A 14684-nucleotide genomic window follows, 5' to 3' on the forward strand; every position below is an offset into this window, starting at 1 on the left:
AAGCATTTATGTTAAGGTGAATGCTAATGTTGTGAAGTTGTATACAAAAAAAGCTCAAAAATGAAATAATCAGCATTATCTGCACCCTTTACAGGTATGCCTACATTAAAATATTTATTTTATTTGAATACTTTATTTGAATTTGCACTTTTTAAAACATTCCTCTGCTTCAATCAGTACATTTACTGTCTCAGAACTGGCAAAACTACAACTTCTACAAACAAAAAGCAGAAAAACAAGGAACTACTGTTTTACCAGTGAAACAAATGCGAGAAACCATCATGAACAGTGAAACATTTTCACCTGGCCATTGTCAGGGCTGTATTTAAATGAGAAACAGGGCCTTAATAAGGGTAGCACAGCTAGAGGTTTTGGGGGAGTAGAGGATTGCTCTGTAACTGCCTGGTTAATGCCTCACCTCTACTTTGTATAGGCAGGGAGAAGGAGGTCATGCTGGGATGTGCCAGTGGCAAGAAGGGAGCTTTGATCCTTTTCTTTGAGGAACAGAGCTTAAAAAGATAAGCTTACAACTTTCCTTGGGGAATTTTTGGTTTTATTTTGCAAGTAGTACTTCAGGCTACTTAAAAAAATATATATAGGTTTGTAGAGTTTTTTTGTTCAGAACTCTAAGGAACTTATTTTAATAGCAGAATGAAGATGCTAGGAGAGCCAGGGAACCATTTTTTTTCTTTCTATGAAGCTAAATGTTTCTGTGCAGAAGCTGAGCTTAAGGTCAGTGTTACACTAATATAACACAGTTCCCTTTAAAGGAATTACAGGGTGAAGAACAGAAAACAATTCCTTCCTAGAGCTGCTTAAATACTGTGGTTTTTATGGCAACAGTGTAACTGTAATGACTCCTTGTGGATTAATAAGGGTGCCATAAATGAACAGTTCAAACTGGATTGAGAATTCTGCTGGTTTCTCTCCCTCTTTCTGGAAAGAGTATTTTAAAAGCAACATGTGTCTGTTCTCCAAGGCTGCATGGGATTTTCAGCCAATGATTTCCTATGTCTGTCTCATCACAAGCTACAGGAGAACAGTCTCTTAATGGCACTTGCTACATGGTCTCAGACCCTGTTTATGACTTTGGTGACTGGTCAGTAACTTGTTGCACAGTAATGCTGACTTCTTACACTGCAAAGGGGGAAGAGAAGATTACTATGATACCAAAGTAATCTCAAATGCATTTTTCTTACCTAAAAAGTTATGTGACCACAGACTTAGTGATGTGAAGTTAACATGCTCAATAATGCTAAACTAGGATTTTTAGAATGGGTGCTGCAAGGATAATTAAGCATGGTAATGTGAGAAGCCTCCTCAGGTGAGCTGGTGTTGCATGTTAGAGAAGACAGCACGAGGCTGCACTGATAACAACTTCATCTCCTCTAAGACTGAGGATGTGGGCATGACACCTGACAGCAGCAGTGGTTGGAGAAGATTGCTCTATACAGCCCTCCCCAGCTGCTTATTACTTTCTCCCTCAAATCTAGCAGGCTGAGCTGTTTGTAAATCTGCTAACCTGATCTACTTGACCAGCACAGGTTTCTGCTCCTTAACCTATTGCTTAAGTTGTTTAAGCTAGCATGCCGCATTCTGACTGAAACAGGAGGCTGCAGTGCTCACCTGAGCAGCTCGACTAGTAAAGCTGGGGATGGTAATCTGTGCTCTGCACAGCTGTTGTGGCAGAAGCACACATCAAGAAGAATGTAAGGACAGATACATTTTCTCAGAAGCAACAAACCCATACCACTTCCCAGACTGAGCTTTTTTTAAAATGTCACTTAAAGGCTAAGTTCAAGTGAAATAAACAGGACTTTTTTTTTTTTCCCCTCCTTCTCTCAGCTTGTGGGAAAGGAAGTAACTTTACTAGAGAAACAATGAAGTCTGAACTTGGGCTGTGACTGACAGGCAAGTATCCTTTTATTATCTATTAATGTGCTGAAGAGTCTATCCTGAAGACTTAAACTGTAGGTCAAAGGTCTGGAGTATCTTCAGAAGATCCCTCTGTATTAAAGTCAGTAGGGTGTCCAGTTTCCAGATGGGTTGGTTTATTTCACCACATGGTGGTACATAATGGGGACAACAGTTGTTATTCTACCCTCTCTCTCTGTAAACCTCTTCCTTCGAGAGGAGTTAGGGGTGTTGCAGAACTCCCTTTAAGCACAGAACTAGCAACAGTCTGTGCCAACTCATGAACAGAAAATGGGTTCCCCCTTTGTGAGAGTCTCTAAAAGTTTTCCCAAACACAGGAAGAATTCTTAAAGTAATGCAAATAGCCAGTTTTTCACCGTCTCCTAAAATGGAATTTCCTTTGACTTTCCAAACTGAAATGACTTGACATTAACACTCTGCTTTCCCAGCAGGCTGTTCCGGATTAGAAGTTTCTGACACACTTAATAAAACATCAGATGAATTTCTTGGTTCTAAGCATGTGTAACCTTCCTCTTGGAAAGCTTTAAATCATCTGAAGTGAGGAGCAAAGAGGCAGGCAACCTGCTTAGGTGGGGTATATGCTTTAATAACAAATTAATGTAATCAATTTAATCACCATTTAATGTCCCCCCCATTTTCTTGATACAATAAATGGGAAAAGATGGATATAAACAGCTGTCCCAAAGACCAAATGACCTTCTGACTTGCTACAGAGTAGATGAAATTTATGTACACTGTAGCATACAGACTGACCCATCTAAAAATACTCCTCTACAGAATTACTAAGAAGTAAAATTGCCTGCACTCTTATTCTCTCTAATGGAAGACAATATTACTCCTAGTTAGTTAAGCAATCCTTTCAATGCAGGATTGGATAAACTTAATAACATGATGCTTTTCTGCACTTTTATCCCAAAGGCTGACTGAAAATAAATTATTTTTCTTGCTCTTGCTTTTACCTAAGCCTGACATTCTTCCAGACCAGTGTTGCCTCATATTCTAGTCATGAACATAACGAACTCAAAGGTTCACTCATGGCTGAATTAATCTGATACTATTTCCCTTAAGTCTCTTCTATACTTAAGTATAGAAGTTCATATCACACATATGATTAAGTTCATAATCACAACTGAAAATCCTGGCTGTCAATTAGGATTTAGTAATATGCAGCTGAGATGTGGTTCCAACTACTGTTCATGAGAACCTCTGTTACTGTTAGGGGTCTTCTGGACAGAGCCTCCAAACACTCCTGCTGTGTCTACTTGGACATTCTTATAATAGAGAATACTAAAGTCAAACGGCTTTAGAAATTTCACAGTAATGCCCAATGAGTATATGGGGGTGTTCTCTCAAACTGCCATCTATTCTTTAACACTGCTCTGAGACTGATGCTACACAGATGCCAAACCTCTTGTTTTTGTGGGTGCTCCTGATATAGTCTCAGGATAAAAAGGCAGCCCCTGAGACTGTTTTTTTAGTATTCAGTGCTCACTACTATAGTTTCTTGCACATAAGATGGGTGAGCAAGAGACAGGTGAAAGTTGCCTTTTATGTGCTTACAAGCTAACTGTGATAAATTTTGCTATGCTAATATGCAGGGAAAGACACAATTTGATATTGTCAGGTTGCCCTTAATAGATCATGATGTTTTCTGTGTGTTACCTGTATCTGGGAACCCAGTGTACCTCATACTTCTGTACAAACTTTGACTATCTAGATGTAAACAAAACACTGGTTTATATTAAATGGAGGATCTGAGCTCAGAATTGAAGCTGCCTTAATTTCCCAGCTTAGATAGGGAAATAGAAGAGGCTTGTATTACATAAATTGTGGAAGTCAAAAGCAGAAGTTGGAGTACAGCAGCTTGTGATCTTATGAACTTCATGTAAAATTTTGACTCAAAGTGTTTTCTGGATCAACTTAAATTCAGAGATATACATGGTAAGAGCAAGTCAAATCAACTTCCATGCTAGAATTGGTTTAGCTACCAGAAAACTTGTTTTTTCAGTAACACAGGAGACACATCAGCTGTCTGTATAAAAAAAATACGCTACTCTGAACAGTATCTGTTCTATTTGCGGATTTTTAGATGCCTCCCTGCTTGTCTACATCTGTGTAAGCTTGGCTTTTTTCCTATGTGTTGGCTGTGAAGATGCATGGTGGGGAAAAAGCTCTATCAATTCTCCCTTGATGAATTAAATGACTATCTTCTGCTGTGTGGAAATTCAAATACTGTAACAACAGCTGAAGCATAAGGCACCAATGACTTCCAAGGATTCAAAGACTAAATGACATTATTTTGATATGAGATAAAGGAAATAAGGGGAAATAATTTTGCTAATGACAACTGCATTATTTTAGGTACCTTATCAGGTCAACACTAGGCAAAGCAATTAAAAATACTGAAACCGTAAGTCCAGTCAGATGCTGGATGGGTAAGCTTCGGAGTGATGAAAGGATCTTAGAAACCCAATTCTAACCATAAGGTGCTGTAGTAATATTGCTGACTAAACAGAAACCCCCAAACTTCAATGTCAACTTACACTTTTAAATCAGTGTTGTATTCTCTGTAGCACCTGGTAACGGATTTGTTTCCTGTGATGGCAAATTCTTAATGCCCCTTGCACTGTCAAGGGCACAAAGCACCACTTCCAACACTACAAGTGCATTGCATTAAATCTGAAATGCAGAAAACTGACTGTAGCTCATTCAGATATAAAGTTAATGCAAATCACTGTTTAAGTTTAATTAAATATGTATACCTTTTTCAATGAAAGTTATCAAGGGGAGGACACGGGAGTTTTTGGTGTTCACTGGGGAACCAGGCAGGTAAAACCAAACCCAGTAAAATTGTTCCTGCTTTACTTTTGCAGGTATGACTCATGACTTATGCATAAGGAACACGATGAGTCTGTGTTTAGCATGCCAGAACTATAGATCACTGCATACTGCAGAACTTCTGTCAGTGCTGCAAACAATCATGATACGTTAAAGGTACTTGTATAACTACCAAGTACAAACTGGCTAAAGCTTCTACATGAAATGTTGGCCTCTTTGAGGCAGTTCTCTTGTTCCACAGAGAAGTGGAACGGGTTGCCCAGAGAAGCTGTGGGTGCCCCATCCCTGGAAGTGTTCGAGGCCAGGCTGGATGGGGCTTTGAGCAACCTGCGCTAGTGGAAGCTGTCTCTGTCTACGGCAGGGGGGTTGGAACTAAGTGATTTTTAATGTTCCGTCCAACCCAAACCATTTTATATTTTGCCAGGGTGGGTGCCATGCCAGGGTGGGAACCTGTTCTGCAGTCAAGAGTAACTGGGAATGTGGACAACTCTTGCTTGTACTCTAAGGTGTGTAGACAGGAAAGTTTAATGGATGTTCAAGAACAACTGAAGACCAACTATTACGCGATATAAATAATGAACTATATGTATTAGATGGAAGAACATTCTAGTTTTTAGAAACCAGCAATGTGGATGGGGAGCACAAACTGATGTTTTCCAGAGTGTTTTAAAACTGCACTGGTGCAAGCTACAAGCAAGTCCTGCTTTGGCTCTCTACAGAGTACATTGCTCAGCTTCTGGACTGCCCTATTCCCTCTTTCAGCTGGCCAGCGGCTCCTTTTAATCCATAAATTTGGCGATTCATCTTTCTATTACATTCAAGAATTCTAAACAAATTGAGATCTGAGGAAGTGCACAGAAGAAACCTCAAAGCAGAGGGGAATTTTTAAGCCAGTTAAAGCTGCTACCTTGTTAGTTGTGTAAACACTGCAACAGGTAAGCATTTTAAGTGAATAAGCAGCTAAAGATCTACTGGCCTAACACATAAATTTGAAACTCAATTTGATGGAGCTTCCATTTGGATTTCTCAACTTTTGAATGCTGCATCAAACTAGTCCAAAACTTCAGTGACTATTCTAGGAACTGATAGGCAACATTCTCATTGACTACAGCTTCTGTGTGTACAGCAGAAACCAGGTAGAAGTTGGAAGTAGAAGTGTCTCTGTCTGTGCAGTAATATAAAGTTCATAGAAGCTCTTAATGGTTTCTGCTATAACTATATTTTCATTACAGCTCCATCTTTCTAAGAGGTTAATGCTCTGCTAGAATGATTTCCTAGACATAATGGCGAGCAGAGGATTGGAAGAAGCTCTGGGAGCTAAGAGAATGTTGCACAGGGAACACTGAGGATTCCAGAAAGTAGGACAGCCTTTGACATATAAAGTTTTGCTTACAAATGTCAGAGTGCCTGAGCTACAGGTATATGTTTATTCTGACCACAAATACTAGTTTTGTAACTCCATAATTATTCTGACCTACAGTTAATATTGTGTCTTCATGCTTATGTTCACCATATTAATTTGTTTCAGAAGATTTCTGAAGTACAGTAAGATATACTGCATAGCCTTAAATAGAAGTTCATGGAGAAACTTATCCTAACCTAATAAATATCTATAGGGCAATAAACACTATGGAGATCCAATTCTGATGAGACTCCTCTGTACAGAAGCAAATAAAATAGGTGATATCTTGTTTGACCTGGAGGATTTAAAATAGAAAATGGATGTTGAGAGGCTAGACTCAGCACCTGAACCATGCTATGCGACCCAACTGACTTGTTTGGGTTTTCTCTTCTGTGCTGTTCCAGCTGAAACACTACAGGAAGCAGTGCATAAAAAAGTTGAACTGTGGTTCTTCAAGAGCTGAATGTGAATCTGTTGTTACAAACCATGACTGGATATTTCTAATCTACAGCATGGATGCTATGTAAGAAAGCAAAGCATGTATGCTTTCCAAATGCCGGCAAACCAAATTAAATAGGATAACTGTCTACAGTCTCCTCATTCTACTGAACATAGTGCATAAAAAAAAAAAGTAAATCTGTACTGGCTCATGTCAGGACAAAGATACACAGACAACCCACAAATTATCAAGGGGGCTGGTGAGAAGGAAGCTATGAAAAAAACCCCTGAGTTTTGACTGCTAGGGAAATACATTATTGGTGTTACCTTTTTATGAAAAAGGTTGCTAAATACATACATTTAAGAGTACATATTAACTCTAAAGATAAAATGACAGGACAAAACCTGAAGTATGTGTTGAAAGGGTAAATGAGGGTCAAGTAAACTGCTGTTCTGAAGCTTCACAAGAGTAACTATCCCATCTTCTGGAGAAAAAAGGCATAATCAGATCTCGTGCATTTGAGATTACAGGACCAGCTGTGCTAAATACTTTCAGAAATAAGGCTTGGCCAGTATTACAGAGGAATGAATCTTCAGTCACCAACTGAACTGATATTGCTTATAGCAAATCAATGAGACTGCATTCTCATAGTACAGGACTATCTGTAGATACTACGTTAAGTCTAACAACTGCTGTTCGGGTGAGTGCCTTCAAAACGGACTTGATGCCAAGCTCTAACAAATACTGTCTCTGAAGTAGTGATGAGCTACAAAAGTTTTTGCTGGCCGCTTTCAATCTTTTACTGCACCATACTTACTGGACTGTCAGTGTTCGATTTCTAACTGGTGCCCTAAAAATTCTTAGGACAAATGTAATAATGTATAATGAATAACCCCATTTCGCTGCAAGCATTAAACATTTCTCCTTTGGTTTTATTCTTTTCAAAACAGTAACATCCAAGAGGAGAGTAAATGTTCCTGGCTTGAATTTCAGGACACTAGCCACAACATGTTTCTGCAGTAGTGTCATAGAGGAAGGAAAGCATACCTCAACATTAAAGTCAGAGGGTGGGTTTGGGCTAAAATTTAACTTCCACAGCAGCATCTCCCAATCAGCTGGAAAGCTTTTAATTAACCTCTTCTCAGGAACCACAAGTAAACATAATTTGCTTGAGGAAACTTTGATTACTCAATGTGAACTGGATTTCCAGCTAAAGTGCCCTTCCTGTGTTAAAGTAAGCAAGTATTTTGGAAGTCTGCTTCCTCAGTGATGCTTTCTGCCCTATCAGCTGATCTTACCACACAAGGAATCGAATACATACAGACCCCAGGTGTAATACTGTGCTAGTTTCTTGTGCTAAAAGCAAGTTCAGTTTGAAATGCCAAGTTTGCAGGATGTGCTTAAGCTGGTGGAGTTGAACTCCCCCTCTCCTGGGAGCAGAGGAAAAAGTTTTCAAGTATTCAAAGTAGAAATTTAACAGTTTTTCCGAATATGTTTCTCTCTTCCTTTCTATTAAGTAAATTAGCACACCCAGTAGTAAAGTGGGTGGAAGATAAAGCATCTCTTAAAAACGTAATGCTCTCTGGAACACACACTTGCTCTCAGAAAAGGATGTGGCAGCCTGAGCTGATGGCAGCCTTGCAGAGAGCATGGTCACATCTGGGCATGAGTAGTTTCCTGTGTGGATGGCGCAGTGTCTCAAGGCTTCCTCTCATAAATGAGGAATGTCTGCTCAGCCACTCTTCTGGTTTACTAAAGGCATACATAGGCATTTTTCAGCTATTTTAACTTGCTAAAAGTTCCAATTATAAAATGTTTCTTAAAACATTCATGTTTCTCAGACTTTATACTACCTGGCCTCTATGGCAAGTATCAAAGTATTCCAGCATGTTTTTGGAGAAGCACAATCAAAGATTTGCCTAAAACTGTCCTGTCAGAAGTAAAACTGGTATGTTTTTTTGCAAGGACAAGCAAAGGAAGACTAAGCTTGAGGTACTTCAATGTGGAACTGCAGAGTGTTTCTACTAAAGCTTCCCGTTCATGCTATGGCTGTTTGAGATAATAGAAGTTTACCTCAGGTTTGTCTAACATGCTCTCAAAGAGCAAAAACTATTTTCTGCTTAACCCATTTTATCATTTGTTGGGTTATTTCATCCAAAGTTGGACAAAGGCCTTCATGTGAATTCTGCTATCCAGCAAAGATTATATACAAACACATGCAAGAAGCACTTCAAACTTTGTTCCCTAGGCTTAACTTTCTAGGCACTCCCTGCTTCTACCAACAGCTTAGTCTGGTTTTGTCAGAAGCTTATTCTTCTTCTAATTGCCAGCACAAAGGGTTTTTAAATCATGTTTTGACAGCTAAAATACCACATCTTCATAAATAAAAAGAACTGTCAATAGTGACAGTGCAGAAGCAAGAAACCAGATGCCGTACTAACAGCTGGAAGAGAGGACAATGATTCAAAAGTTAAGAAAAGCATCTGCTTGTAGTGTGATAGCAGTTATCTGTCTAAATCCAACCTACAAAATTAGATCCTGCTACAGCTGGCGTAGAGATTATGAACATCTCACTGGACAAAACCCCCCTGTTTAGAAATAACGGTATTAGATCAAGAGGGTATTCTGTACCCTTCTGTCCTTTTCATTGTAAAAAAGAAAAAACAAACCAACGAACCCACAACAATTTTCTGGTGTCTAAAGGTCAAGCTAGCAAGCTTGCATTTGTCTTCCAAGCTTAGAAGAATCTACTATGTGAAAATACAGTAGCTTTTTTCCACGTGGCATATTTCTCCCACCCTTAGTTTGCACGTGGGCCTTTAGGTTGAGCCTTTTTCTACCTCACTGAAATCCTGGGATGGAAGGGTACACACAGGACTTCCCTTCCAAGCACAGATCTATCTCATTTCATCAACATTAAATTCATAGTCGGATAACACGGATGTGCAATGAGACCACTTTTTGAAAGGCACAATGTGAAAAGTTTTAAAACAACCTGCACAGAAAGGCATTAACACCTAGAGTACATCAGCATTAGCAGTAAAAGAGACCGTACGACCAACCATGACCAACACAGCATGTGCCAGTACCTCACGGTATGAAAAGGAACAAGATGCTGCTTCTGGACCTGAAGACCAGGTGTGTCCTTCGCAAGCAGAGATGCCTGGGCACAGGCCGCAGAAGGGACGGGATCACCAGATCCTCCCGGGACCGAGGGCGCCGGGCTGCTTCACCTGCCCGCTGTAAGCGGTCCCGGCTGCCCGGGCGGGGGCTCCTGCCTCCCCGGGGCCGCCGCCTTCCCGCCCAGCCCCTCTCCTCCGCCCGCCCGTCAGCAGCCGCCGGCGGACAGCTCCGGTGCAGCGAGAAGCCGGGGTAGGGGCCGAGACCGCCACCGTGGTGGGACTTTGGCCACCTGCCACCGCCCCGGTGGGGGACCCGCCAACCCGCGCCTCACGGCAGCCCCCCGCGGGGCGGGGACAGCAGCCAGGCCCCGGCGCTACGGGGGCTCCTTCCCCGCGTCCCCGTCCCCAGCCGGCTCCGGGCCGGTCCCGGCCCCGCGGCGGGTTCAGCCGCTCGCAGCGGGAGGGACACCCCCCCGCCACCGGACAGGGAGGACGCCATTGGGGACAGCCCAGCCGGGGAGGCGTTTCCATGACAACCCGCTTCCCGCCCCGGGGGACCGGCACCCGCCCTCGCCGCTGGGGGGCGACGATCCCCGTACCGCCCCCCCCCCTCCTTCCGACCGGGGCCCGCCCGCCCGCCTCACGGCCCCCGTCGGGAGGATACAGCTTGAAGCCCCGGAGGATCTCCTTGGCCCGCTCGTCCGTGGCCGACATGGTCCTGCCGCGCCGCGGGCGGACGGGGCTGGGCCGGGCTGGCCTGGCTGCGCGGGCCTGGGCGGGAAGGCGGCGGTGACAGCAGCGCCTCAGGACCCCCCACCCCTCCCCCCTCACTCCCTCGCACCCGCCACTGCCCGGCGCAACCAACCCGAGCGGCCTCCCGCCGCACCGCCCCCCGGCCCGCCGCACCGCCCAATCATTCTCTCCCGTCGCCTCGCCGGCCCGCCTCCTGGCGCAGGAAGGACGGCGCGGCTGTCCAATCACATGGCGCGCCCTCGCGCCCGCCCCCCTCCCTCATTCAAGGGCGGCTGCGCAGCGGTCGTTAAGGCGTACGCCCCGGCCGAGCCTGACGTCGCCGGCGGACGGGAGTTGCCGCAGGACAAACCTCTCCCGGCCGCGCCGCGCCGCCGTTGTGAGGCTGGGCCGCGGGGGGGGCGCGGGCCGGGAGCGGGAGCCCCTGCAGGCGGCCCGCGCGAGGGGGGCCTTGGGGACGTTAGTCGAGGGGGCGGGAGGCCCTCGGCCGACGGCGGCGGGGCCCCCCACGGCTCCGGGGTCGCTTGGCGCTGCCCTCGCTCGGCGGGGCCGGTCTGGCAGCGAGTTTCTCCCTCGGGCCGCACGACGGCGGCGCGGCCGGGCTGTGGCCGTGAGTTTGGGCAGCAGCGGGCACTGGGGGCTCGCAGCGTGCAGGCCCAGAGCAGCTCCCGCGAGTGCCGATGCCGGAGCCCTCAGGACCGGCATTATGGGGAAAGTTTAAAACAACTAGCATGCTTTCCCTGGAACAAAAGTGGCTTTTGTCCTGCAGAACTTGGGCCTTTGTGTAGCGAAGTAGAATGTTGGGGGAAATCTGTGGTTAGTTAGCGCATCCCAGAAGTCAGGCTGTTCTTAAATATGAGCACAACAAATTAACTCCGCCGCTAGCAGTATGAGCACAGCTAATACAAAGCCTTAATAAGTAATGACAAAACCAGAGGCAGCAGGTGTAACCCAGGTTTAGAACAGGGCCAGCAAACAATCAGGGTGCCATCAATACATTCATGGCTCTGCCTCCAAATTGGCCACTGTGCAAATGAGAAGAACATGAACATTAATAAAGGTTGCATTTAATGCATAAGGACAAGGCTGCTGCCAGTATAACCAATAAGAGATCTTAATAATAAAAATAGGTTGCATTTATTTCCCTGATGTATGTGATCCAAGCTCGGTTCCACACCATCAGTTTAAAAGTGTACGAACAGATCATTTCAAATCTGGGCAGAGTGCCAGGGGCACGCTATGTTAATATATATCTGTCTTTTATTAAGAGTCCTTCCGTAATTGCATGCTGTCTAAGGAAGAGGGACTAAAGATCACTGCGGAGAAAAGACTGACTGGGAGAAAAGGTGAGGAAGAAAAAAAGCAGACCTGAGGAAGGCAGAAACAAATGGTCTTGTGTGTGGGAAGAGCCTGCCAGGTGGAAGTATGACAGGCTGGTTTACACAAGACGTAAGGAACTCAATCCTGCCTCCATTCAGGCTCCTCAGAGACGAAAGAGCCGGAGACCAAATGGATCTGGCAGCGAGGAATCGTGCAGTGTTGAAGGGCTTCTCTAGCACAGGGGTAGGAGTGTTTTCAGAATTTATAGTTGGGGCATTTCTGTTTTCTGGCCAAATCTCAGAATTTCCAAATTCACCTTGCTGTGCAGAGAAGACAGGCCTCTTGTTTTTGAACTTCTGAAAATCACAAAAGAGCTTGTGGCTGAAGTGTAAAGTTCTTGTGACTGCTGTAGACATGAGTAGCAGTGGAACACATGACACCATAACTCAGGGAGTGACAGAAACCTTGGGATCTCTTGCCTCCCTCAAAATCCTTTGGCTGCATTAACACAAATGACATCCTTGAGCACATTATCTTTCTGATTGACTTGCAAGAAAGTTGCTGCAAGCCTCTCGATCCCTCTGTGCCACTTTGTACTGAAAATGTCATCTTTGCTTTCACATCTCTGGCAGGTGTGTCAGTTTCTGAGCTGCCATTGCAGGTGAGAAGACACCTCCAGCCTGCTTCCTGCTTTCCCAGAAGCTGTTCTCTCAAGGTGCGGATAAATGAGCTGGTGTTTCTGTGGATCAGCATAATTGGGAGATGGTTTCATGAGCTGGGGCATCATGCCACCCCACACTTGATGGAAGGGGTTGTACAGCTGCGTATCTGCAACCACCCAGACATGCACATGACTCCTCACCTGGCCAAGGTGCAAGATGAGATTCCAGCAAGAAGCTCAGTCTGTGGATCCTGGGAAGTGCGGAGAGTTCGACAGCTTCTTCAGCAGGGCCTGGGGGCTCCCATCACCCTGTGCTCTGGAGACATGTTCTGGCAGCTGCAGGTGTCAGAAGCCTGGAAGGAGACAGGATAAGTGGATGAACCACGATGAAAGCACACACAGGAACTGCATCCAGGACTGTGTTAGCATGTACACAGCCTACCTTACCCCTAGAGCTACTGGCCATTTGGTCATGTGCAGATGCACCTGCTCCTGCTTTAACATGGCCATGGTGCCAACAGTTAATTTTGTTTTGCTTTCAGTTGTTGGGAAGTAATATTATTACAGACACTTTAGGAACCAGATCCTAATCCTGGTGGCTAAATCTAGCCTAATGTATGATTTCTGAATATAATGTGTGTTATGTGGGTTATTGGTAAGGTCCTATGTTGTCCTAATGTCCCTCTTTTCACAAAAGTTTTAGATTTAAACCACCTTATTTATGAAAGATAAGGAAAAAGGTAAGAAATACAAAAGTACCTGCTTTTAATGTCAGCCCTCTCCTTGGTGAGGCCAGGTGGTAATTTTCTTGCCAATGACACATCAGAATTGGGACTTTGGGAGTGGAAGAACCAGCTCCAGAATTGTGTCCCAGGGCACTGGGAGGTGCATACCTAGAAGGGGTGAAGCTGGTGCTGCTGGCCTGGCATGCAGGAGGCAGGCACAGGGAGGGTGCAAATGCAGGCATGATGAGCAGCTGGGGGCACAGGGCACTCAAGAGCCTGAAGAACCAGACACTGAATTCAGTGTGATGGAAGCTGCAGGACAGAGGGGTGCCACTTTGTGCTGTTCATCACACCCTTCCTGATCTCTGTCCTTTACAGGTGACTTTGCAGCCTCCTGTCTTGGCTTCTGACTGAGAGAAACCAGAGTCTTTCTCTCTGGGGCTCCATCACCCCACTGCTTGGGGAAATTAGTCTGGATTTATGGTTTCTGTTCACAGGCAATGCAGGGAAATAAGGTGAATTATCTGCTGCCTAAAAGGGACCTGGACTGCAGAATCACAAGGGGAAGAGATGGGGGTGAGTCAAGAGATAATGCCAACATTAAAAGATAAAATGGATTAACATCTCCCTGAGCACAGAAGGCTGCGTGGGTGGAGCAAGAGGTTGCAATAGCTATTTAAAAGGGGATGAGACAGCTGGGCATTCACATATTTTTCTCTTAAAAAAAGGAAATCCATCCCAAAAGCTGAGCTTAGCTGATGCTGTCCTCCAAAGTTCACGTCAACCAGCCAGGCTGTCGGCTGTCGGGAGGTGTCAGGACAGCCTGATGAAAAGACCCTCCTGGCTGACCTACACTGGGCTAACAGCTGATTTTTACCCACAGGCTCCAGCAGACGGTTGCAAAAAAGATCCGTGGAAAACAGCTCACAATCATATATTTCCATTTCCATTTAGGCATGGGATTTCAGCTTTAATGAGTCTTGAGACAAATGAGGCCACGCACTACTTGCCCAAGGCAACTGTTCCAGCGTCTGTGGGGCAACATGAACCATGGTGGAGGGCCTGTTTAGGATGTGATTAAAGAGGTAATTCTCCCTCCCTGTACAGATGAGATCTAAGTGTGGCTTAAGTAAATTACTGAATGGCTTGTTATAGCCCTGGCTGAGTTCCCTTGCTGTGCAGGGCCTGGTTTTTTACATCCAATTTGCTTTGAAGCTCAGAGTGTCAGCATCACATCTCTGTGCTTGTCTGACACCCTTTCTCTGGAAGATGGGACTCCTGGGACCCACTGCGGGTGTATCTGAGGTATAGGCTAAGCCCCATCAGTTTTCCTAATAGTTTCTGATGTTCATTCCCTGAAAGCTTCTCCCTCCTGACTGGGCTGGTCCACGGTTTGATCTTCAGGGACTCACTGACTGAAAGCCAGAAGCACTTCACTCTCAGCTAGAGGATTTTTAGCAGAAGCACACTTTATTCATAGCATGACATAGAT

At 44.8% G+C, this 14684-nt stretch overlaps 2 protein-coding genes across 3 annotated transcripts in view; one reads left to right on the forward strand and one right to left on the reverse strand.

The window, feature by feature from the left end:
• Positions 1-10566, reverse strand: part of PDE6D (phosphodiesterase 6D) — a 38136-nt gene extending 27570 nt beyond the window's left edge. Inside the window, exon 1 of one of the 2 annotated variants that reach the window (XM_055817662.1) lies at positions 10401-10566. In XM_055817662.1, the coding sequence (XP_055673637.1) occupies positions 10401-10450 (50 nt within the window). In that variant the 5' untranslated portion in view covers positions 10451-10566. Of the gene's footprint in view, positions 1-9723; positions 10028-10400 lie in introns of those variants that run through there. The other variant, XM_005237757.4, reaches the window with a different exon arrangement.
• On the forward strand, positions 9678-13225 carry LOC129785390 (basic salivary proline-rich protein 1-like). The gene is made up of 3 exons (XM_055817387.1): positions 9678-9752; positions 9950-10865; positions 12439-13225. The coding sequence occupies exons 1-3, from the start codon at positions 9678-9680 to the stop codon at positions 12837-12839; spliced, it is 1392 nt and encodes a 463-aa protein (XP_055673362.1). The 3' UTR covers positions 12840-13225.
• Positions 13226-14684: the final 1459 nt, after the last annotated feature.

This window comes from Falco peregrinus, chromosome 12 (genome assembly GCF_023634155.1).
Source record: "Falco peregrinus isolate bFalPer1 chromosome 12, bFalPer1.pri, whole genome shotgun sequence".
NCBI classification, from domain to species: Eukaryota; Metazoa; Chordata; class Aves; order Falconiformes; family Falconidae; genus Falco; species Falco peregrinus.

What these genes read in the sequence shown, in the direction of transcription:
- LOC129785390 (XM_055817387.1), top strand. Translation starts at nt 9,678, where the DNA reads ATGACCAACACAGCATGTGCCAGTACCTCACGGTATGAAAAGGAACAA. An exon ending in CTTCTGGACCTGAAGACCAG is followed by an intron (nt 9,753 to 9,949) that starts GTGTGTCCTTCG and finishes GCCCGTCAGCAG; the next exon opens with CCGCCGGCGGACAGCTCCGG. An exon ending in GGCCGCGCCGCGCCGCCGTT is followed by an intron (nt 10,866 to 12,438) that starts GTGAGGCTGGGC and finishes CATCTCTGGCAG; the next exon opens with GTGTGTCAGTTTCTGAGCTG.